A 24,197-nucleotide genomic window follows, 5' to 3' on the forward strand; every position below is an offset into this window, starting at 1 on the left:
GACAGGTTTAACAAGTCAGTGCTTGTATACGTGTCTTGGGAGATACCCACACCCAGGTAGCCCCAATCTGCTTACTAGGGTGATAAATACCTGTTACAACCCACACCTGAGTTTTAAAGAAGTACAATCCTCTGGCTACCGGATTGTGATGTTTTCCCTGAACTTCAGAAATGTAAGTTTTTGTTAATTTTTCCATCCTTTGTTGCCTCCAATCTTAATTTCTTCCAATTATAGATCCGTTTCCTCTTACTGTCCACTCCTGTGAATGTTTTTTTTCCCAGCTGGTTTCCTAAGGAAATAAGGTATGCGTGATCATATTGTTTGGCAGTCTGAGTCCATTCCTCCCGCCTGGTACATTTGATCCCAGTGAAGACCCTTAATATCCCCACTGAAGTTGTCCAAAGACACCAGGTTGATACAAGTTTTATAAAAAAATCTGGCAGTGAATAGGAAAGCCACCCAGTTAAAGAAAGGCTGCAGAGGAAATATAGCAATCACCTGCTCAGCTGGACAACCAGTACTTACTAAGGTGCAGAGCAAACGTACCTCACTGTCCCTAGTCATAGAGGGGCAGTAGAGCCATGTTGGCACAGAAGAGGAAAGAAACGAAGAGTACAGCAGAAAAGCGAAGGTAGGGCAGTGGGAAGGGAAGGGGTTTATTCCACCGAGCATGGTAAAGGTGGTAGGTCCCAATTCTACTGGAAGCCAAACTTCATCAAAGTTGTGCTATTAACAACCAAACGGTGATGCATTCTGTGCTCTCTGACACATTGTCTGCTGGACTCTTGACTTCTGCCATGCCCTCTCTCCTGATTTTATGACAAACATACACATCACTTCACTTGCTCTGCAATGCTTGCACAACGATCTGATTCTTCATCATTCATCAACACCCATTAGACAAATTCAGCATTGCAAGACTTTGGTTACCATTACAATGACCCAAGCTCCACTAGTGTAAAAACCTGAGAAGTGCAACCTAGCTACCTCTTGTGAAGTGCCAACAGGCCTTGAAGAACAGCCTCTTGATACAGGACACAGTTCCCCATGCTGTCAGAGTCCCCCTTACTCCCCAAGCAAGGCCATCCAAGTTTATAGTGCCTGGCCAGTGAGTACTTCCTAATTTTAAGATGTTCTCTTCTGACAGTATTTATCCGCAGTGCAATGCCAACAGAAATAGACATGTACACTAATACACCACCAAGAAAAGTTTGAATCTTCTTGAGGCTGACTGCCAGTATTTTTCAAGAGAATTAATAAGTGGTGACTTTATTATGACATTGAAGAATGTATGGTGATACTTAATCTTATATACAAATACTTTAAAAAACCCTTCTCAGAAGGAGGAACACAAAAATTTACATCCATTTGCAGTTATGACCATGGATTTTGCTTAATTTTATGAATGCTTTCTGATATATATAACATGAGTGCCTAACCACTTTCAATCAGACATCTTGCTCACTCATACCAGAACTATTAGTTTGGAGAAGACTTGGATTATATAATCACATGTGAAATCCTCAAAGATTTAGAAGGATAAAACCTCCATACTTTCAGGCATAAACCAAGATCAAGCGCTCAGTTTCTGCACTGTGCTCCACAGTTACTGAAGAACCAACCCTGGCATTTAGAATTTGTACACTAGTTTGCAATAATTGCATAAAAAAATTATCAACATGCTAAAGGGTAAGAGCACTGAGAAATGTTTTGAAGGAAAATATTGGGTAGCCATTCTGGTGCTGATGCTATTATTGTTACTAAATTTGCCAGCAGAACAACAAGGCATCACCCATGTTCTCTCCTATTCACTAAGCAGCCTTTTTCGTGGCAAGCCTCAAAAGCAAGTGCCACATAGAAGGACCCCATCCCTAGCAACACACCACCATAGGCAAGCTCATTGATGAAGGCTACTACAAACACTAAACAACTGGCTATCTGCCCCACTAGCCCATTAGCTGCTCTTCATGCTTACAACGAAAGGACACCAAAGGATTAATACTCAAGATTCGTATAAATAAATACTGAGGAACATGCAGATAGTTCCAAGTAGTCCAAGGGACAAATGCATTGCCAATTTAACTCCTGTCAAAACCACATGGCTTGTCTTTGAGAACTAAATAGCAACAGAGTTCTAGCAAGTGAGAGGAAGTAAGTGTTGGCTTATATATCCAAGAACCAACACCAAATGACTATTCGCTGTACTCATACAGATGTAAGACAGTAGGTCAGGTAAAATAACATATGCCAGCCAGGTAATGACATATGCTAATGCTACAATGGATGCAAACACAAGGGAGAGGCAGCTTATATCTGAGATCTAACAGAGAAGGAGGCTCACTGCCCAATTTCTCATCTTCTGTTACTGTCATGGAATGACTGTTTAGGAAACTAAAACTTGGACTGTACGATCAATTCAGACAGCATTTCTTCCCCCCCGCCTCCTTTTTTTTCGTCATACTCAAGTTGATCTTGGAAGATGGAACTGCAAGTACTAAGACTGAAGAAAAATGTGACTGAATAGTATTTAGTTTGGGAAACCCAGAAGTGACTCATCATCCACACAAGCTTGGTGCAGCTTCACACTATGCAACATTTTGGCATACAGCTATCAGGACACAGGCTTATTTAAGAAGAATGACACATTTTGAACAAGAAAACATGTACCCTTACGAGCACTAAACAGGACATTTCAAAAAAACCACCCAGCTGCTCGAGATAAAGTTGTAGCCCAGCTCTCACAGGAGAATTCCAACAGTTCCTGGAGAAACTTGACTGTAGTCCAGTTTTTCATACCTCTTTCCAACTTACCACATTTCTTTGCGTGAGGGAAAGCCACCATGCCTCTCTAACCTTTCCCTAAGGTTTACATCTCTTTTTCGATACTACAAACCAAACATGGATTCCCTGGCATTCTATCAGCCTCTTCAGCCTTTGAGATTTCACTGACTAACTTACTATGTGGAAACCAAATCACGTCTTCAAGTTGTGACTTTCTGAAGAGACAAATACCAGATCTTGCTTCTACTTGAATTTCATAAGATTCTCAAAGGTGGTACTTTCCTTCCTCTCAAGTCTGGCTAAAAAAATGCAAGGAAAAGATTATTATTACACAATAAAGAATCTTTTCTGCTCTAGATTAATTGCTGATATCCAATGCCTTGAGTTTCATCTTCAGTTCTTTTATTTTCCTCAAGACATCATACCCAGCCCAGAAGACACATGCATATCAAGTCACAAAAAGGCTCTCCGAATCACAGATTTTCCGTGAGACTGCCTGGCAACTAGACATTTGAGACAGCTGAAAGCAGAGCTACATGACCACTTTAATTCAGGAAATCCATTCTGCTGTCGAAATAGTTCCTCCTTGCTTCTTTCCCACCACACTCCACTCTATTGTCTGGATCTTCATTAGCATTCACGTGGTATAGCAGACCAGGAAGCATTTCCAGGCAACAGCTAACTCGACTATCCCCATCCCATCCCCTCCCACTGAACCATTTACCCAAAGTGACTCAGACACAGCTGTGACACTGAAGCCCCAGCCTAACACAAGCAGCAGGACTAGGCTGGGGAATGGCAAAATGGCCTTTTTTGAAACTGATGTGGATCTGCCTTGGACTGCTGTGTGCATGGAAATGCTACACAAGAATCTGTTTGGAGCCAACCTATGGCATATTAGGATAGGATCTTCCTAGATTCATGTCAAAACACTGTACAATATGGATGGCAGCAGACGCAACAGGATTCAATTTCTGTTTAATACAGCTTTATTTAAACCCAGATTTTTCTATACTCCTAGTTCAGGGACAGATTTTGCAGGTGTTGGAGAGACCATTTAAGTCACAGCAAATGGAGATCATATATTGAAGCACATCAGTAATGGAAAAATTGCTTAAGGCTTCTTCATGAATCACTAATTCCAAGCAGTAAAATTTCAGTGATTCAATTTCTTTCAGTCCATTACAAAGCTGTAAATGTTGCTAAAATCCATTCGTTTTACTGCATGATGAATAATCTACAGTTAATTATTTTTTGTAGAACAGTTTGAAAATTATGATTCCTCTTAAAAACCTTGTCATTTCTTTTTCAGTTTCAAACTAGAAATTAAGAAAATCTCAAACTGGAGCTCAAATTTCAGTAACATGAATGAATCTAAATTTCAGACCCAGCATCTCTTTGCACAGCCTGCTAAGAAATAAAACAACTGATGACCACCCCGTGCTGAGCTAACGTTACATATACTTACATTGAGAAGCTAAAACTTTGTTCACACACTGATGATCTAAGCAGTAATTTTCAGACCACGTGCTTTATCTCATCTTAAAAGTATATGCTAGCAAAAGAAACAGCATAATCATTCTATCAATTATTTACAGTAAACACACCTTTTGTTTTCTACAGATACATGCAAGATGTTCTCTTGTTACTAAAAACTTAAGACATGCATTGTGCCACAGAACAACTCATACTTCACATTGGCGCTTTATTTACCACATGCCACCTCCTTTATTTTAAAGGTGAGATGTTTCTATTAATAGAAAATTCTTCATGACAAAGCAACCTACACAACCATACTTATAGTGACAGGAAAATCCACCCCCCCGCCCCTTTTTTCTGTTTATACATTCAGAGTGAAGTAAAGATGTAGTTCAATGACACCACTGAAGTGGGTTGCTGGGACCAGAGGGGCAGTTTCACAAGCCTGCTCCCTTGTATCAGCTGCAGCAAATCCAGCTGGTCTCACCTCACTGATCCGATTCTGCTCACTAAACCAACAGAAAACTAACCTACCAAAATACATCATGCAACTATCGGCCTGTAGTTTAACAAACTGAATCATCATCACCGAAGGGCTGGGAGAGGCTGCCACACTGGCACAAGCAAGAAGGGTAAAGGAGCGCAGCTTTTTTTCATAGGCAGTCACCTTAAGTAACACAGACCCAAGTGAGATGGACTACCCACACAACTGCCTTCGCAGCAGTCTCATTGCTGCAGAGGGAGCCGAGACAAATGACAATTACCTTTTTTTTGCTACTTCAGTTCTCAGCCAGATCAATACCATAAACTAGGAAAAGAAAGACTACGGCGTTGAGGCTCTACATCACCTTAAAGTGCTACAGAACTGCACCCGATTGTTTTTTGGGGTTTTTTTTTGATGGCTTAAGGGTGCAACACTATGCATACAAATACCCTGAGCTGTTTTTCAATTTCAAGAGTCCAGATAGCAGCAGCTACTTTAAGCACAGGTGTGGCACATCTTTCTGTTCACTTCGCTTCCCTTTAAGTGGCAGCGGGCAGGAGGACATTTTCTCAGACATTACTCACCCCATTTCAGAACTTCCTTAGAGATCTAGATCTAATTAAAAGGTCAATGAAAGTCAGATTTTTGCTGTAGGAAAAGGCCACGAAGACATGCAACAAGCAATTACTGTAACCATGAACAAGAATATTTGGAGTAGCTCGTTACTCGGAGGTAGAGAAGAGGGGGATAATCTTTAAATCTGCACCGAATACTAACAAGTCCCATGTTAAGATTTGCTATGCATTATAGCGGCAGGCTCAGAGAGGCTTTTTTATTATTAAAAATACTTCCAGCTCTTCAGCTCCCTCTCGAGACCAGGAACTCTACAGCTAAAGCCATTCCACCTTGCTCTGCTCCTTCTGATGCCCCTGGCTAGGAAGGATGAAGAGGAAGACCGTTTATAGTAGCACTATTTTCACTGACTGTGAGTGCTAAAAGTCAGCAACAACATAACAAAGGGCAAGCAGGGCATAAGGAGCAAGTGGAAGTAGTCTCCACAGTCAGCAAACCGCAACAGAAAAATCCCTGGGTTGGGGGGTATTCAGAAGGCCAGTGCATCTCCAGAGGGAAGAATGTTTCCTGACACTTGCTCAGAAAGGATATAAAGAGAGCAGAAAGAGAAGAGAAATACATCTCTCAGTCTTCCAAGGTGTGATGAAAACTTATCCAGAAGAAGCAACATGCCTCTCCTTTGACCATGCATCTTGACTCAGCACATTTCAAAATTTGTCTATACCCATCCCCAGGCTTTCCATATGCTACAGTTAAAATTGAAAATGGAGAATTAAAGACTAGATTTTTCAGGGGAAAGAATATCTACTGGAAATTTGTGAGGAGATCTTAAATCCAGCCTTAGATGTAGATTTCTAGAAACAGCTTCAAACTATGGTACCTAGATCACTGGTAGTACAGATTTATTTTTTTTTTTTTAAGTGCTCATGGCTCAAAATGCCCCAAAATGTCATTATTAAGAAGTAAACCAAGAAGTTTGCAGAATTCAGGAATTCTGTTATAGAATGATGCCCATTAAATTTAGCAGTTTTCTAAACAGCATGAATGAATTAATCTGAAGTTTCAAAGTGACCATAATAAAAAACCTTGCTATTAAATTAGAATAAAAATCAATCTAAATTCAGCTAGGAAGCAGGGAGGGGGGGAGGCTTGAATACACATTGAATATCCCTGAAAGAAAGCATTCTGTATAAACAAGAATTTAGAATACTAAACACACAACAGTTTATATATGTTCAAATTTTCAGTGTTCTTTAAATCAAACCCTTGTCCTTAAGGAAGTCAAATCTTGAACAGTTAGAAGTGTATTTTTAAAATCCAACTGCCTTGGAGAACAACTAAAGAGCTGTAGCATAGCATGTATACGCAAAGCATACAGAACAAGAATCTAAAAACAGAACACCACCATGCTTTTCCCTAGAAACACTTCCAAATCTCCAAGCGTTCTAAACACAGCTGTCCTAGTATAGTTGGGATGGAGTTCTTCCTTCTTGTCTTCTCCTCATCCTACATTTTTACCATGTTTTCTTGCCCAACTTTTTCCTATTTTAAGTACAGAACACTGAATAACGTCTTTCCCCCGTCTCAACATTTTGTGTATCATAGAACACACTTTTGGTCTAGTATTTGCAGTGGGTTGGCCCTGGCTGAATGCCAGGTGCCCAAAGCCACTCTATCACACCCCTCCTCAACTGGACAGCTGGATGCTCTAGAGCAACATCAAGGTGAACATCCGCATGCCAGCACAGATGCAGCTGGAAAATCCCACCAGCACGAATGTGCTTCTAGAACCTCCCATTTACAGAGTAAGAACCAATCTGCATTAACTTCCTTCCAGGAATCTTCTGACACAGTACATGGCCTTTGAGGAGACCACAACAGAAGACATGACCACATGCTGAAGAAGAAATTTCCACCAATCTTCAAAATACTTTAAGCTGCTCCAATGTAACTGCAAACTAGTACAGATGCTGAAGTCAACTATTTACAGAGAAAAGCCAAATGGTTGCCTTTCCACTTGCTTATACACCATTTTAGCTATACCCCATTCCTTTCTCTTTTTCCACACAGAATTTAGTATTTTTCTTTCCTAATTTATCTCAGTGTCATCTAAGTAAACCTTGGTTGCTTTGACCATTCAGTGATTGGTTTGGCTCTTAAATAATATTTTCCACTTGCACTGACTCACTTTAAAAACAACACGTTCGGTCCCAAACCACAATCTTTTAAGGACGATCAAGTTTTTCATCCTGATACTGCAGTTCAGACACACTAGTTTAATTTTTGACACTAGTACTGCAGAGCTGAGGCTACGTAATCGTTTTGTTCCATAAACTTCTCTGGAATTCTCAAATGGAAAGAAGTCTGGAAGAGATATTCTCAATATTTATGCCACTTATGTCTTCTTTTGTTTCCAGTCTACATGAAAAAGGTGCTCAGGACTGCTTGTTTAGTAACATGTCATTCTACCTTTGGGTTGCCACTGCTAATCTGGCAAGGACACGAGTTTTTTAATCTCTTGGTAATTTCATGGCCTTTAAAGTAACACGCAAGCTTTGAGACAGTGCAACACGTGTCTGACAATGGTCTCCAAGACACAGATACAATGCAGTGTTGAAAGGAAGGAAGAACATACTTACAAAGCTCACATTTTTGTTGTTCAAATCTTCTGTAAAGGAGTTCAAGTTTTGAGGACCATTCCTCTGGAAACCATCCTAATGCTTACACAACCACACAATTTCACTTTTACCATTATTTCTGGAAGCTTAACCCTGGTTTCCTGTATAATTTAAATTTTAAAAACAAGTTCATAGCACTACCATTTCTTAAAAAGATCTAGGCACATGGTATCTTTGAAAAGAAATATGAGGAACAGCTATGTGTTGAATTATTCCCCAGTATTATTTGCATGAGCAGCATGTGTCACTTCATCACGAGTTCTGTTATGGTGCCCAGACTATACCAGAAGTTATTCTTACACAGGAACAAAAAATGTACCAAATGATTTTAAGAAATTTTATGGTATCTGAGTAGTTTGTGGAGTCACTGGCAAAAGTTCATCCCTCACTGTCCGTGCAGCTGTTATTGTAAAACAAGGAAAAAAAGCCAGTAGCATTTATGACTGTATTGCATAAAATCAAAATTTGAGAAGTTTGCCTTTTCTGAAGAACCACTCTATAATAAATGCATTTTCAAAGAACTCAGATGTCAATCTGGAGCCTCATCTTTCTTACGTGAACATATTTTAACACATGAAACTCCCCAGAAGTCTGGTAAGAATCTTTAAGTTATTACATATGACAACTTATTCTTCAAGTACCATCAGTTCCATCTCGCATTCAAAATCATATTTAACAGATGTTTTAACACATAAGCTCAACTTAAAGTTTTCCTCAAAGTACAGGCTACCTGGTACTTCCAGAAGTGATAAACATCTGGCCTGACCACTGTTTACAGTGTATTGATCAATATTTAAGACTACGTGATGCTTTTCCCAGTCCCTTTTAATCCATGTACTTGCTTATTTTTTATTCTAACGCTGCAAATTTTAATTCAAATACTATGACTCCTCAACAATCTATTTCTGGACAAGTGTTAAAGGATTACGAGTAGACAGTGTTGATTTCCTCTTCCATGAATTGTTACACACAGCTAAATTTATTTCCTTGCCAATTAATATTTTTTAAATTTTTTTTTAAACACAAAAGTGATAACTAACAGTCTCCACCTCCACCTAAGTCCCTCAGAAAACACAGAGGACAAGTTCTTAAGTGTTATATGGAACATGAGGGGGGAGGGAGAGATGAGAGCAATGAGATTGAAGAAAGAAGTAGGTCTTGCCCATGCTTCTCTCTTGCAGAAACATAATCCATTATCTTCCACCAGCTGTCACCCATTTCAGAGCTCCCCACAGAGCTCTGAAGGTACATTACTGGAGCACATTTTCCAGTATAGTCCCTGTATTATTTATTCTGTAGCTATCGAGCATATACTTAGAAGTAAGCACTATTATTACCAATGTGCACAGTGATTCTGTGACTCTGTGACGTTACAGGCAGTGATACAAAAGATCATCGCAGTAATGTGTGCACAAGCTTGCATTGCTGTTTTAAAGACATCAGTGCAAATTGCCTTCTCTAAATAGAAATAGGAAATAAGAACTAAGAAGTCTGAACAATGAAACAAAAGATGAAATTAAGAACATGAGAGGAAGGCGATACTTCTCAGTTGTTATAAGTAGCAAAACTCAGACCAAAAAATAAGTTATTGCCATTACTTCACTAACTGTTTTTTCCCTGCTAAGGTATCTGCACAGTGTGCAGGTACCTCCCAAGAGGATAACGATGCACTGAAACCAGAACACAATGTGAACAACTTCCATACATCAATCACAAACAAAGCTGAGGGCTCACAAGCACAGCATCTGAAACAACACATCACTCTGTTGACAGTTTATTTTGAAAAATTAGCACACATTATAAATTGCTCACATACACAGCCCTTAACCCAAAAGGGTAATGAACCACTACATTATATTATATAGAACTGTCAATGACTGCTTTCATGACATAGCTGACAGTGGATGTTCTCTGACAAGGATGTCTACTAGACTTCCAGGCATCTAGAAATCACAAGAAAATTGAAAAATCTTATTTTCCCAGGAGTTTGCTGCAAGCAATGTACTCAAAGTCACAGATATAAATTCATTGTATGGAAAGCTAAGTGTCACTTAGGATGCCCTACTAATAACTACAACATAACACAGTAATCAGTTCTTGGGGTTTGTTCCATTTATACATTGCTCATCATTGCAACTTCCCATGCTATTTTCCATATATCAATATCATCTTGAAACATTGAATTTACTGTGGGTTTTGGCTTGCTAAGTGCACTGTCACCAAGGAGGAATATTAGCAAGTCCAACTTCAAGTAAGTCGCACAAGCTCTTATTTTACAGATGAAATAAAACAGGTATCTCCCATGAGATCTTTACAACTATGAGGAACACTTGTTTCACCCTGCTGTAAGCAACTGCTTAGTCAGACTCCATATATTGTCAAATACAAGGATATTAGGAACCCTACTAGATGGAGATCCCTTTATCATATTAGAACATATCCAGCAAGACAGGTGACCCTGTATTTTCTGTAAGGCAAGATTCAGGCTCACAGTCATGCAAGGACTGCAGGCTCTTCTGACAGCTCCATGTAACTAAGTTTTAAAGTACTTCAACTGATATCAAGGCTAACAACTAGACATAAGGAAACTATGCTTTGGAAAAAGTACTAAACATAAAACACAGGTTCAAAGTTCATGAAACCTGTTCTGGAAATTCTCTTCCAGGAACAAGGAAACTGATGCTTTCATTAAATACGTGGCAGACCATTATGAAAAAAAACCAGTTTCCTATCATTCACGAGCCTAAAATTTAGTTAAAAACTCATCAATGCTTACTTTCAGACTATGTGGTAAAATGCCAAGCAAACAAGGTAAACATCTGAGATTACAAAAAAAAAAAAAAAGACAAGTATATTTACATCAGTTATGTCAACTACTTTATCTGCAACATCAAGAAGATTCTATTTTACATATTTACTTTCATTCTGAGAAGTATGAAGAATATTTTTTTTTTGTCTATTAAAGCAGCCATGAGGCTAAATGAACTTGATAACACGGGGGGGGGGAAAGAAAGACAACACTGAATCACAGAATAATTTTAGGTTGGAAAGGAACTCTGAGGATCAGAGTCCAACCTCCTAAAGTTTGAGATAACATCAAAGTTCAATCAGGTCACTCAAGGCCTCATCCAGTCGATGTTTATCCCCTAGGATGGAGAAACTATCATCTCTCTGGATGCCTCTTCCAGTACCTGACCATCTTCAACGGGAATCATTTATTCTTCCATTACACACAGTCAAAATCCTCCCTGCCATAGCCTGTGTCCATTGCCTCTGTTTTCTGGCGGTGCGTCTGAAACAAGTCTGCCTCTATTCTCTCCAACCACACATCTGGCAGTTGAGGATTATGATCAGATTTCTCCTTCTCCAGGCTCGCCAAATCTAGGTACCTCAAGGCTTTTCTTGCACATCACGTGCTTCAGGCCTCCAACCACATCAGTGGTTCTCTGCTGGACTTGGTTTCCCAGTGCTTTTTTCTGTACTGGGAAGCCCAAAACTGGACACAGTACTCCAGAAATGACCTCGCAAGTGCTGTAAAGAGCAGAATAACCACTTCCCTCAACCTGCTGGCTATACACTTGCTGTTGCAGTTCTTATGCAGGTAGCTTCAATTTCTGCAATGAACTACTGACTTTTTCAGCCACATGTTTACCAAGATTTTCAAATCTTTTTCTGCAAGACTGCTCTCTACTTGGTCATTGTCCAACTTCTACAGCTCCACAGTGCAAGACTTCGCACTTGTTATGCTGAACTTTGTGAGGTTTTACAGTGTGAAGGAAATACAATGCTAGTAAACAAAAGGTAAAGTGTAGAATGTAATCTCCGCTATCCCCACCCTCAAAAAGTGCCTGAAAGATTAAACAAAACCTTTACAATGTTAAATATCACCCACAAGAACAGGAAGTTTATAACTAGACTATCAGTAACTCTGATTCTGTCGGAATCACCAGGGCACTTCTGCTTCTGACTTGAGCCACTCAAATACATGTACACATTTAACTTTGAGGATAATTACTGCAAAGCTCTTTCCTAAAAGCAGTAAAAGTTTCTCCATCACTGAATTTTTTAAAAATGATCCCCTCTCCTTCTCAAAGTGTCCAGTCTTTTGTCTTTTCAATACACATCAAACACAGTCAGCTTTGGGATGCACAAGCATTGACTATTTCCAGCCATGGACTTAGATCAGACTAGCTCTTACCTGCCTGGGTCAAGCCTGAGCAGTACAGTCCTATTGGTACAGCACTGCATGCAATCCAGTAAATCCTGCTGGCCTACAGTAACATATACAGAGCAACAACCACAGATCAGTTGCCTTAATAACCCGTAAATACTTCTAAGGCTAAGATAAAGACAGCCTGTGGGCTTGATACAGCCTCCGGTTAGGTATCCCCACTGTATGTTGTCCTGTATAATTTTATCTGGAATACCAGGCCACAGTTTAAAAACTGTTCGATATTGTCATTATTCCCAACTTTACTATTAACTGTCCAGGAAACCAAAGGCTGAACTTGCTAGTAACGGATATTTTCAGTTACATAAGGGAGTAAGTTGAAACAGTCAAACATAATTCCTCCATGCAGCAATACCACACCACATGACTACGGCATTTTGCTACAACTAGTTAAAGCTGGTCTGGGAGGAAAACGTTTGTGCTTCTTCCCCGTGACACAACAGGCTAACTCATCTGCAGCTTCTCAGAAAGATGAAGTGTTGTGAGTTTAGGAAAAATACCATCTTACCCATAAAAAGCAGAAAGATTAAATACCACAGACTCCAGCCTTCACTCTGCACTTAGAAATCAACTTCTAGCGCTTACTAGTTACCAGTTATTCCATGAGGACCTTTAGATGACTTAGCCATTTGTACATGTAAACATTTTCTTCTCACAGCCTCTTGTAATAAGTCATACAGGGTGAGGTTCTGAATCACAAAAAATGCAGTTTCCTTTTTTTCAGGTGAGTAAACCCACGAGAGGTTTGCAAGGCAACAAAGCTGTCCTAAAAGGAAACACTGATCTTGAGTGCTCACTAAGACCCCACCCTTGCTTTAAAGCACACATAAACAAGAAAGAAAACGTGGACAGATATTACATTCCCATTTCGCTCATAGTGCAAATGATCACACGCTAGATAACAGAAACTGAATTCCTTAAAGTTTTCAATACAAACTTCTAACTTGAGTATACCTAGCCATAGAAAAGATACGTCTGCTACTCTTGTCTGGGTCCATAGCTCAAGAACAGTCAGAAGACTGCAGAACGAAGTCTGCAGAGCACACACACTACATGTCCATTTCCTAGTGCTAACAAGAGACAAGGAGAACACAGCCACATAACCCATCATACACAGAAACAGAGGCAGGGGAGGAAGACAACACATGACGACCCAACTAATCCTTATCAGAGGAAGGGCTAAATTTAAAGACTAAACACGTGTCTTAAAAAGCAAACCTTAGGAAACATATTTCAAAATGATAACAGGATCTTCACGCCTAAAGTCACCCTCCTGCTGTTTCTACTTTGCCTTAATTACAGTAAAATAAAGGACAGAACTCAGAACACTCCAGCTTTCAGTATTGATAATCCAAGTCACACGGGCAGCAATAAAGCTGGCAGCACACAGAAAAGCTCCATGAAGAAGCCAGCTTTTGAGGTAGGGGAAGCAAAATTCAGATTGTAGAAGCAATGCTGTACAGCAGCAGAAATTCAAAGGCATACAGGCAGTGGAGATGATCCCCATCCACCCCCAAGGTACACATGGGCCTCTGGAAGGTGAGGGAATCAGGTACAGAGAAATTCCTCAGGAGACGGGGAAAAAGGTTTCACATGCCCCAGACGTATTACCATGTAATTCCTAGGAACCTCTTCCTTCCTCAGATGAGGAGAGAGATTTCTCACAACCCATTTAAGATGACTCTGATAGGGATCCAAGTTTTTAACACCTCCTATTGAAAATAACAGGTTCTGTGCTGAGGGATGGTATTTGTTGTCTTTTTTCCAGTACTACTGGGTTTAAACCCACTTAGGACATCACCTATTGTTACAAACCTTTGGAGAACTTGTAGCGACTCAAAACTTTTTGTTAAGTCTCATCTATCCAGGGAAGGCATACAGTTTGGACCATTACTAGCAAGGAAATCGTAATATTCTGAAAATCTCCACACTCCTATGGCGATTGCTATGTTGTGGGTAAAGTTACACCATCTACAAAAATACTGAATCCATGAACTACAGAGTCCCAAATAAAAGCACAACAACGCCAGAACAGCTGAAACACTCCTTTAAGACTAACTTCCACATATCTATGTAAGCAAGTTTCATCTTATTACTTCATCTTCCACCGATTTTTTGATGAAAATTAAAACAACCCAGGTTTAAGCCAAGACAGAATTCTGTATAGACTTTGAAAATCCTGAACATGCATGTCTCACTGAACTGGCATAAACACATTTCAAGAGGACTTCACAAAGCAATTACCCATGTTTGTTTTAATGCTGGAGAACAATTATAAATAGTGAAAAGAATTCAGGATTTATCTGGAATTGATGCTGCTTCTGGTCTTTTCTCTCGGCCTTTTTAGGAAAGGCAGCTATACATATTCAGCCCCCGATGGCACTGCAATTCAGCAAATTAAGAACTACACCTCAACCGTCATTGAAGTACACCTGATTAATAACCACCATACGTTTTTAATGATTCAATACTTGGTGAAGGCATCCCCACCGTTTTCCAAAGGTCAGACTCCTTTCCAGAGGTCTCAGGTTGGGCATCCAGAGGTACTAAATACATTTGAAGCTTTAGGCCACAGTTAAGTAAGAACAGGTTTCGGTGTTAAGACCCTGATGACATGAATGAAAGAAATTAAGATCTCAGGCACTTGAGGATGCCTAGGGCCTCAGCTGGCAATGATGGATGCATACACTTAATCTGAAATCACTCTAAGTATATCCACAGACATGATTACTGAGGTCTATGCAAAATCAAGGCTTAAGCAAACAGTGTGTAGTTTCCTATTGAAGAAAGCTACATTCATTATAGAGAACAAAGATCTTTATAAATGAAAGCCTGCATTCTGGCAATCTGCATACGCTGATGAGAAAAGTAGAGTGGAATATTTTAGTATTAGAAGACAGCTAAAATGAGCAGATCGCATTGAACCACAGACCAATTGTACTCAGAAATTCTTTGACCTAGAAAAGCTTTTTAAAATTAAAACTCTTCCCTAAAAATAAAATAAAATGCTAGATCTTTAGGGGGATATATTAGTGAGCATGATACAAGCTCTTTGGTAGCTACATCAAGAATATATTGGAATTCTCAACTGTCCCTTGTAAAAGACTTAGAAAATTAATCTCAACTCTGTTTAAAGCATTATCAAAGGCAAAAATAGAGTAAAAAGCTTTAACAAGCCCCTTCTATTTTTCTAAACAGATTTACTTGAGGTCTATCATTCCTATTCATTATATTGGACAGGGGTAATGAAAAAGATGAACTCATAAGATCTCTCCTAATCCTAGGCACTATGTTCTATTAATGGCTGATGAAAATTTCTGATTGTTTAGGTAAGTGTAATTCTTCCTTTTTGTAAAACCCATCTAAAACCAGCTTGCATGAACAGCCTCAAATTATAAGAAAAGGATAAAATATAAGTTGCATACATCTGAAGAATCTGTAGAATTTTAACATTCCCAACTAATCTCAGCTACAGGTCAACATTTCTAAAACACAAACTCAAAATATAACCATAAAGTAAAATCCACTTACTAAAAAAAGCTCATGAAACAAGTCTCTGACTCACATAGTTAGAATCATTTATTTCTATTAGTAGGTGCAGAAGAAACTGACTCACTCCCACACATGAATTATTCGCAAAAAAAAGGTTAGTTCAACTTCATTTGATTTAAAAAAGTTCATTGCCCTGAATCTGCTGACTAAACCAACATCCAAGCCATTTCCATTGATAATGCCAACCAAAGAAGTTTCAAGGATGTAAATTAAATATTTCTTTTGCAAAATATTATGTCTTAATGTTACTTATGAAAAAGCAATGTGAGAATACTTTAGATTTCTAAGTGAAACAAATCAGAGAAAATGTTAGATTTACAGATGCTTACAAAACCTTACTTCTGCATTCTATACCTTATCATGAGAAACTCTAGCTGCACACATTTTCTATATAAGGACAAATTTATCAATGACTTATTTGCCACTTCCTGGGTATAAGCAAAATTAAAATGGAAAATATAGGTCACAGTCTTTAACACACTACATAACGCCCCAAGCTCTCAGCAAAGCCTGTTTATTAGCAACTTTATCCACAGGAGAAAAGTGATACCAGCTTCCTTCCTTTGGACAAAAAACAGGCTTCACCCACCATGGCTGTTATTTCAACAGCACATGCCAATCTCTCATCCTCCAGACCACATTACTTTCCCACTCTTAAAGCATGACTGTGGCATTAAGTGCCAATGTTTCACAGCATAAAATTTTACAGAGAGAGTCATTAAAAGATACTGCCTCATTCTAAAAACAACAGATCAGAATGTGTGTACTGTAAAGGGTCCATCAGACACCCAGCAACAGACTTTGAACCGCACACCTTCTGACCACCAGCCCTGACCACAATCCTATTGAAGCTAAAGTGGCTGTCTGGGTTACTCCAATACTAATTAATCCTAACATATATTTTTCAAAAGAACAAAAACAGTTTATGCAACAGGCTTGAGAGGCAAAGGCAATCCAAGCTACCGTGCCCCCTCTCTCAACAACAGGGAAAGTCTTCAAGGGAGCAGGTCTCCAGCTGCATTCACACTGCACTGTTCACAAAGAAACCATGACCACCATCAGCATTTCTAGAACCTCTGCAGGGTACCTGTAGCTTCACCTTGCCCCAGTGAGTCCTCATCCACACTCTCCTACCACTAACTCTGATGTAAGGGATCATAACAGGCTTTGATGGATAGAGGATTGAAGCAGAGGAATTTAGGCCAGAATCTGAAATTCAGTTTTCTTGTTCATCAGCCTTTTTCACTACCTGGCCACACTCACTTTGCACTTGTGTCCAACAGGCTTATCACTCACTGCACAGCTTCTGCCTGCACAGAGAAGAACATTATGCAAGCTGGCAGTGCCCAAGGTTCATTTCTGTGTGCATACTGTAAGCAGGGGATAGGAGGCAAAGACAAAGAGGAATTTAAGCCCTCAAGTCAAGAGAGATGACATACTATCGAGTGACAGTTTTTTCAGCTGCAATCCCAAAAAGCTGAACAAATGATCCTCATAAGCAACACTCAGTCTGATAGCTCTAAGGTCATTGCAAAAATACTTAAGAATAGTTTCTGCCTGCTACATGAGCATCACTCTCAGTCACAAATCGGGCCCCCACCCCTACCTAGCACTTATTCTATCACACCAGTGTCTGTGGCAGTCGGAGGACTAGATCTACCCTGCAGCAAGCTTTGAAGACACAGGCTGAGAAGAACTCTCAGATCCACATCTACACTTCTGAATACAACTGCTTTCAGGCTGGGGCAACAGGCTCTACGCAATTCTGACAGAAAGGCCGCCCTGCAAGGTTCTCACATGCCTCATTAGGCATTTTTATTTGCAAGGTTTATTTGCAAGAACTGGAAGGAGGAGAAAGCATGCCTGGGAGTAGACTCACAAAGTTCACAGAGCCCCCCATCTGCTACAGCACGATGCAAATCTTGAAGTACCAGTCCTTACAGTGACCTGAAGTTGTGAATCACTGCACCAGCACAACAGCAACCCTTCCTGCAAACTTTCCTCTCATATTGCCATCTTTGGCTTCAAGTGCAAGAGGTATATACCCAAAAGTGGCAGCTTGAGGCTAGAGAGGTTGCTTTGAGTGCTCTTCATGTACATTTCTCCTCTGTAGTCCAGAGTGGGAATATATCGCTGTTACTACAACAGCATCCAGTGCCTACTCTGCCGGATTGTCTTCAAGGGCTTGGCAGCAGCTGCCCAGCCAATCTATTTGTGCTAATCATCTGCAATCTTCTTTCTTCTCCCCACAGCTTCAGCCTGCACTTAAAGTAGGTTCTTTTCAGGAAAAAACACCATCACCCAAACAGAAAAAAACAACATCAAAAGCAGAACACCAGTTTAGCTGGGTAACAGACCTTGCACAAATGGAGAATACAGAATATAAGTTCAACTCATCAGGAGGGACAGTCCACAAATGTGCCCTGTGCACTTGCTTCAAGATAAAAAATACTACATTTCAGACCAGTCTAAGCTACTCTGACACCAGTTTTAAGGTGTTCCCACAGAGTAGACTAGTCAGTACATAGTCTAGGAGTGAGACAACACTGAATGAACTAGGTGGGGACATGTGCCATCTTGCCCTCTGTAGCACGCCAGCAATACAAAACAGGGTCAAAGGAAACAAAGGTTGAAGCAATAGTGTCGTATGCAGCACCAAGAGCATTTCGAATACAAATAAGTCCCATTCCTTTTAGACTCTTCTTGGAACGTGCTTGCCTACTGGCTGCAAACTATGCCAAGTAACTGTTGAAAAATCGAGCAGCTGGTTGCTCCAGTCCCTGCTGACTGGAAGTAAAGGGCAGTAAGCACCAACCACAGCCAAAGAAGATAACTCCTGAAAAACAAGATGATGTCAGAAAAGCACAAATGCGTTGCCAGCCAGCAAGGTGTCCTGTGAGCAGCCATACTAGCACAGGATTATGGAAGATTCAGATATTTCAGTACAACAGAACAAGAGGCTCTGCTCTGTAAAGAGGAACACTCTGTACCTGAAATGCAAAGGGCAGGTAATGCAAAGATACCTGAGCTACAGCAATGCTGTTTCAGCACTCCTGCCCTCCTCTCCTTATAAGAAACAAGGGACAGCATACATTTTTTTGCCAGAAGAGCCTCCTAGGAGATCCCTCTGCAGGGCATGGACAATGCCACTCCACAGCACTCAAGCACTGGCGTGCACCATAATCATCCATCTGATGAGTTCAAAGGCCACACAGCCTCCGCTGTACATGATGATTGCTTTACGCAGCCTTCATTAGTGGCCTGGGTCAGCTTCACCAAAGGACGTACCTCCACAGCCTAACAGGGCTATGCAGACTGTCCTGTATACTTTCTCAAGACAGTTCACTTCCAGTATCTCCCAGTTTAGGCTGCTCTCCTGGAACCTCCTAGAGTACTGGAAGAGCTAGCAGAGATGGTCAAGCAATCTGGCCTCAGAGGCACAACTGCTGTAGCAGCCCTGTTTCACTGACGACTTTCAGAGAAGAATGAGCAAGTCTAACTAGAACAAATGGGACTCCTCACTATTTCTCACTCTAGAAGCAGCATATATAGCAGAGGTTTAAAAGACACTAAGCACAAGTTTAAGAAATTCTTTCATAACATGTAGACATGGGTCTGCTGTCTGACAGATTTGGATTCAATTCCCACCATGAATACTGAGTATTATTTCAATATCTATTATATAATCAACACAGTGATACACAACTGGGTGAGATCTTATTCAATATGTGTATTATATCTCCAGTATAGGAGGAAAATATAGTCTATTTGCAAGCTCAATTCACCATGGGAAAGCTTAAGGCTAAAATGGCAGATTCTTACAACATTTCCAAAATGATGGAAGCCACAAGTCGCCTCAAGGCAAACAGCCACACCTCACACTATTCTATGGTTAACAAATAGGAAGAAGATTTTGAAGAAATAAGCCTGTGACAGGACTGCCAGGAAGCAGTAGAAGGATTAACAGGACAGAAGTAAGCTGAGGTACAAGGCTGAATAGAGAGTAGGAGGTATAAGTCTCATGAGATAGACACAGGACTTAAATTACCTCGACTCCCCACTTCCCCTCTCCCACAATCACCAGCTCTAGAACACCCATCCCTTTGTGCTGTTGTCAAAGAGCAGAGACAGCCACCTTGAGGAGCTACACCACACAATTCAGCATCTCCTCTGCTCCCCACAGCCAGGAAAAAACCTGCCTCAACTACCACACCTGAACTCTTATTTTCACTTGGCAATTAAGAATGCAAGCAAGTCCATTAGCTACGCTGAACCATTTTAAGGGAATTTTACATGTGTGATATCTCACACCCAGTTTCAAATCCAAAATATTAATAGTAAATAAATGCTTGTTGTATAGCTTGCTTAATTTAACCTTAACACCTATGCAGCTTATTTCCACTTTCAGTGATAAGTCTCTACTTTGTCTAAAGGAAATTCCTTTTGTCTCCACTCGATAAAGGCACACTGATGTTCAAAGTATATCCCAAATATTTAACCACACACTCATGCTTCTACAGAAGCACAACAGCGCACAAAACTTGTGCAAATCAATCCAGAATATCTTCTAACAGAGAATCAGTCTGTAATTAAGACTGCACATCATAACATGAGGAAGATCAGCTTGTTTGGCATGATACTTTCCTTATTAGCTGGAGGCAGAAATAAGTTCCTTGTCAGTGGAAATAAGACTGTGAGGGCATTAGGACACAGACAAAAGGTGTCTTGCTGTTGGCATTTATTTGTTTCTGACAGCTTGAAGGAAAGGAAGGAGCACATGCTATCAACTGTAATTGGTTTTAAAGGTATTCCTTGTTGTTGGAACATAAATATACAGCAGTCCAGCTTTAGGCCCATCCCCTTACCATCAAGAGCCTGGATTATAAACTTTTATCCCTACTCTACAGCACCAGATGGTAGCTCACATACATTTCAATTATTTATTGAATAGGCACTTTGTTATACTAGGGTAATCCCACACTGCAGTAAGAACTACACACTGTTTTTATTGCGAGCTATACTTTTCATCAAGTCAGTAACCTTTTTCACATTCAGTGAACACAATAAATGGAACTAAAAGAAGCAATTTTATAAACAATTGGGTAATCGGCCTCCTCATCACACAGAAAATGACAACGCAGGGATCAATCAGTAAGACACAACCACCAGCAGTGCTATGGAAAAAGTGTATCTTTCTTTGGCCAGCTCCAAATCCTTTCCTCCACTACATTGCTCAAAGTACCATTGCAGTCCCATTATCACAATTAATAGTTTGTAGGTGATCCCTCCTTCAAGCCATCACCTCGAAAACAAGTGTATAAAAATAAATTGCACTTTACAGATGATGTACAGGGCTCCCACCACAAAACAAATAATCCATGTTCTCCAGGCTGCAGCTTTGTGGGGCAGATGTGATAAAGTGGTTAATTATTCAGTTGGCAATCGCATTACTGACGTCGATACAAGAGTCCAGGAAGTGAATCCTCTTAGTTTGTTAGCGTGTGACAAAGAGTGGTGGTCCCCACAGAAATTAAGGAGAACCAGCTGTCCCTACATGCTAGTGCTCTGGTCTGTAGTGCTGGAGACAGACATTTGCATCTACTGAAGTAAATCGCCCCCTCCCCCTCCCTTAGGAAATCCTTTGTTTTGGTGGGTTTTTTTAAGAGGGCTCTTTAAAAGCCTAATTAACTGCACACACATGGAACAGATGATAAACGGGACAATATTCTCCTGAGCAACGATCTCTCCTCCCTCCCCTCCAATTCTTATTCCATGGAGAAGTTAAGTCACCTTGGTCACACATTATTATTCATAACTTACTCGGCTGAATAAACCAGTCAGCCACCATGGCCGTTTTAACATAAATTCATTTAGGTATGCGGCAGGGAAGGATCTCTACCACCCGCATACCTGTAGCCAACAGTCCTAACTAAAAAGTACCGGATAGAAAACGTTCATCCTCAGCTTTATCCCCAAGTATCCACGTTTTCTTTTGTCAGCACGCTTCGGACTACGGGAGGTTTCTCATTATCAGGCTGCTTAACAGTAGGAAACCATTAAACAAAGCCGTGATAAAGGCTGTCCGGAACCGCCCCGTCCTTTTAAAAACCAAATTAAAAACTGCACGGCTCACGGGAAGCGCCGCTCCTTCCAGACACACGCACAGCCCCTGCCCCACAGGAGCGGCTGCTCCCGGCCCCAGCCCGCCGCTCCCCCTTCCTCCCCTCCCCCGGGTAGGAAACCCTCCGAGGAGCCCTGGATTAGCCTGACATTTCGGGTTAAGCCGGGCAGGGTTTCAGGCCAAGGACACGCCGGTGCTGTTCCTGCTGCCGCCTGCCAAGCGCTCCGCTCGGCACCGGGAGCGGCGGGGAGGAGACCGGCCGGGTCCTGGCCCCGGGGAGGCTCCGCGGCGGCCGCTGCCCATCCCGCCGGGGAGGCGCTCCCGGGACGGGCCTCCAGAGCCGGCTCCCCGGGCACAGGCACCCCAAACAAGGGCGAGGGGTCCCACACGCCCCCCACCCCCAGACACGGGCGGGGAGGGGGGTCCCGCAAAGACACACACACGCATACAAACAAGGGCGGCAGGGGTCGCGCACACCCCAAACAAGAGAGGCAGGGGTCACCCTCCCCACACCCCCCAAAACAAGAGAGGCAGGGGTCACCCTCCCCACACCCCCTAAAACAAGAGAGGCAGGGGTCACCCTCCCCACACCCCCCAAAACAAGAGAGGCAGGGGTCACCCTCCCCACACCCCCCAAAACAAGAGAGGCAGGGGTCACCCTCCCCACACCCCCCAAAACAAGAGAGGCAGGGGTCACTCTCCCCACACCCCCACAAACAAGGGAGGCAAGGGTCACTCCCCCTACCCCCACAAACAAGGGAGGCAGGGGTCACCCCCTCCCAAACAAGGGAGGCAGGGGTCACCCCCTCCCAAACAAGGGAGGCAGGGGTCACCCCCTCCCAAACAAGGGAGGCAGGGGTCAGTCACACACACCCCAAAACAAGGGAGGCAGAGGTTCACCACCCCCATCCCCCAAAACAAGGGAGGCAGGGGTCAACCCCCATCCCCCCAAAAGAAGAGAGGCAGAGATCACCCCCCTCATCCCCTAAAACAAGGGAGGCAAGGGTCACCCCCTCACCCCAAACAAGGACGGCAGGGGTCACCCCCCAAACAAGGGCGGCAGGGGTCTCGCACCCCCCAAACAAGGGCGGCAGGGGTCCCGCCCGCCCCCTCCCCACCCCCAACAAGGGCGGCAGGGGTCCCGCCCGGCCCCGCGCTCACCCCACTCGAGGAACTCGGACACGTATCTGTCGCGGCGAAGCGGCGAGTCGCGGCTGCACTCGGTGTAAACGCCGACCAGGAGGTCGAGCAGGGTCTCCACGCTCAGCACGCCGTCCTGCCGCTGCGGCCCCTCCAGCACCAGCTGCTCCAGCCGCTTCAGCCGCACCTTGGCCGACATCGTGGCCGCTCGGGCGGCGGGGGAAGCCGAGGCCCGGGGAGGAGGAGGAGAAGGAGGGAGGGGGGGTGACCTCCGCTCAGCCGCGCCGCGCCGCCCGCCGCCTCCCGCCCCTCGCGGCCTCGCACGGGCTCCGCCTCAGGCGCGGCCGGTCCATGGGCCGGGCCCGGCCGCCCCCGCTGCGCCGCGCTCCGGCCTCTCCCCGGCGGCGGGGAAGGGGCAGCTCCCGCTCCGCCGGCCCCGGACACGCCCACCGCGCGGCGCCCGCGCGCTCCGACGTGGGCAGGGCCGCGCCGAGCCCCGCAGGAAGATTGGGCCGAGCTGCGCGCCGTAGCGGGGCCGGGGCGTGCCGGCAAAGCCCCGTGCGGGCACTCGGCAGATTCGCACGCGGAGGGGAAGGCGGACGGCGTAACCGCAGCTGCGCGTTCGCATCCGCACTTTCGTAGAACGAAAGAATCGCTTGGTTGGAAAAGCACTTGGGGCACAACAACCCTGTGCAGCTACAGACTAGGAGAAGTCTGGCTGGAAAGCTGCCTGGAGGAGAGGGACCTGGGGGTGTTGGTTGACAGGGACAGAACATGAGCCAGCAGTGGCCCAGGTGGCCAAGAAGGCCAATGGCATCTTGGCTTGTATCAGAAATGGCGTGACCAGCAGGTCCAGGGAGGTTATTCTCCCTCTGTACTCGGCACTGGTGAGACCGCTCCTCGAATCCTGTGTTCAGTTCTGGGCCCTTCACCACAAGAAGGATGTTGAGGCTCTGGAACGAGTCCAGAGAAGAACAACAAAGCTGGTGAAAGGGCTGGAGAACAGGCCTTATGAGGAATGGCTGAGAGAGCTGGGGTTGTTTAGCCTGGAGAAGAGGAGGCTGAGGGGAGACCTTATTGCTCTCTACAACTACCTGAAAGGAGGTTGTAGAGAGGAGGGTGTTGGCCTCTTCTCCCAAGTGACAGGAGACAGGACAA

General features: G+C 42.8%; 1 protein-coding gene across 12 annotated transcripts in view; it reads right to left on the minus strand.

Moving 5' to 3' along the window:
* CDC42BPB (CDC42 binding protein kinase beta) overlaps nt 1-23,482 on the minus strand; it is a 104,090-nt gene extending 80,608 nt beyond the window's left edge. For 6 of the 12 annotated variants that reach the window (XM_069858899.1, XM_069858896.1, XM_069858894.1 and 3 more), the window contains exon 1: nt 23,061-23,479. In XM_069858899.1, the coding sequence (XP_069715000.1) occupies nt 23,061-23,238 (178 nt within the window). In that variant the 5' untranslated portion in view covers nt 23,239-23,479. Of the gene's footprint in view, nt 1-23,060 lie in introns of all 12 variants that reach the window. The other 6 variants (XM_069858901.1, XM_069858891.1, XM_069858900.1 and 3 more) reach the window with 3 other exon arrangements.
* Nucleotides 23,483-24,197: the final 715 nt, after the last annotated feature.

Source organism: Phaenicophaeus curvirostris, chromosome 5, assembly GCF_032191515.1.
Source record: "Phaenicophaeus curvirostris isolate KB17595 chromosome 5, BPBGC_Pcur_1.0, whole genome shotgun sequence".
Classification (NCBI taxonomy): Eukaryota; Metazoa; Chordata; class Aves; order Cuculiformes; family Cuculidae; genus Phaenicophaeus; species Phaenicophaeus curvirostris.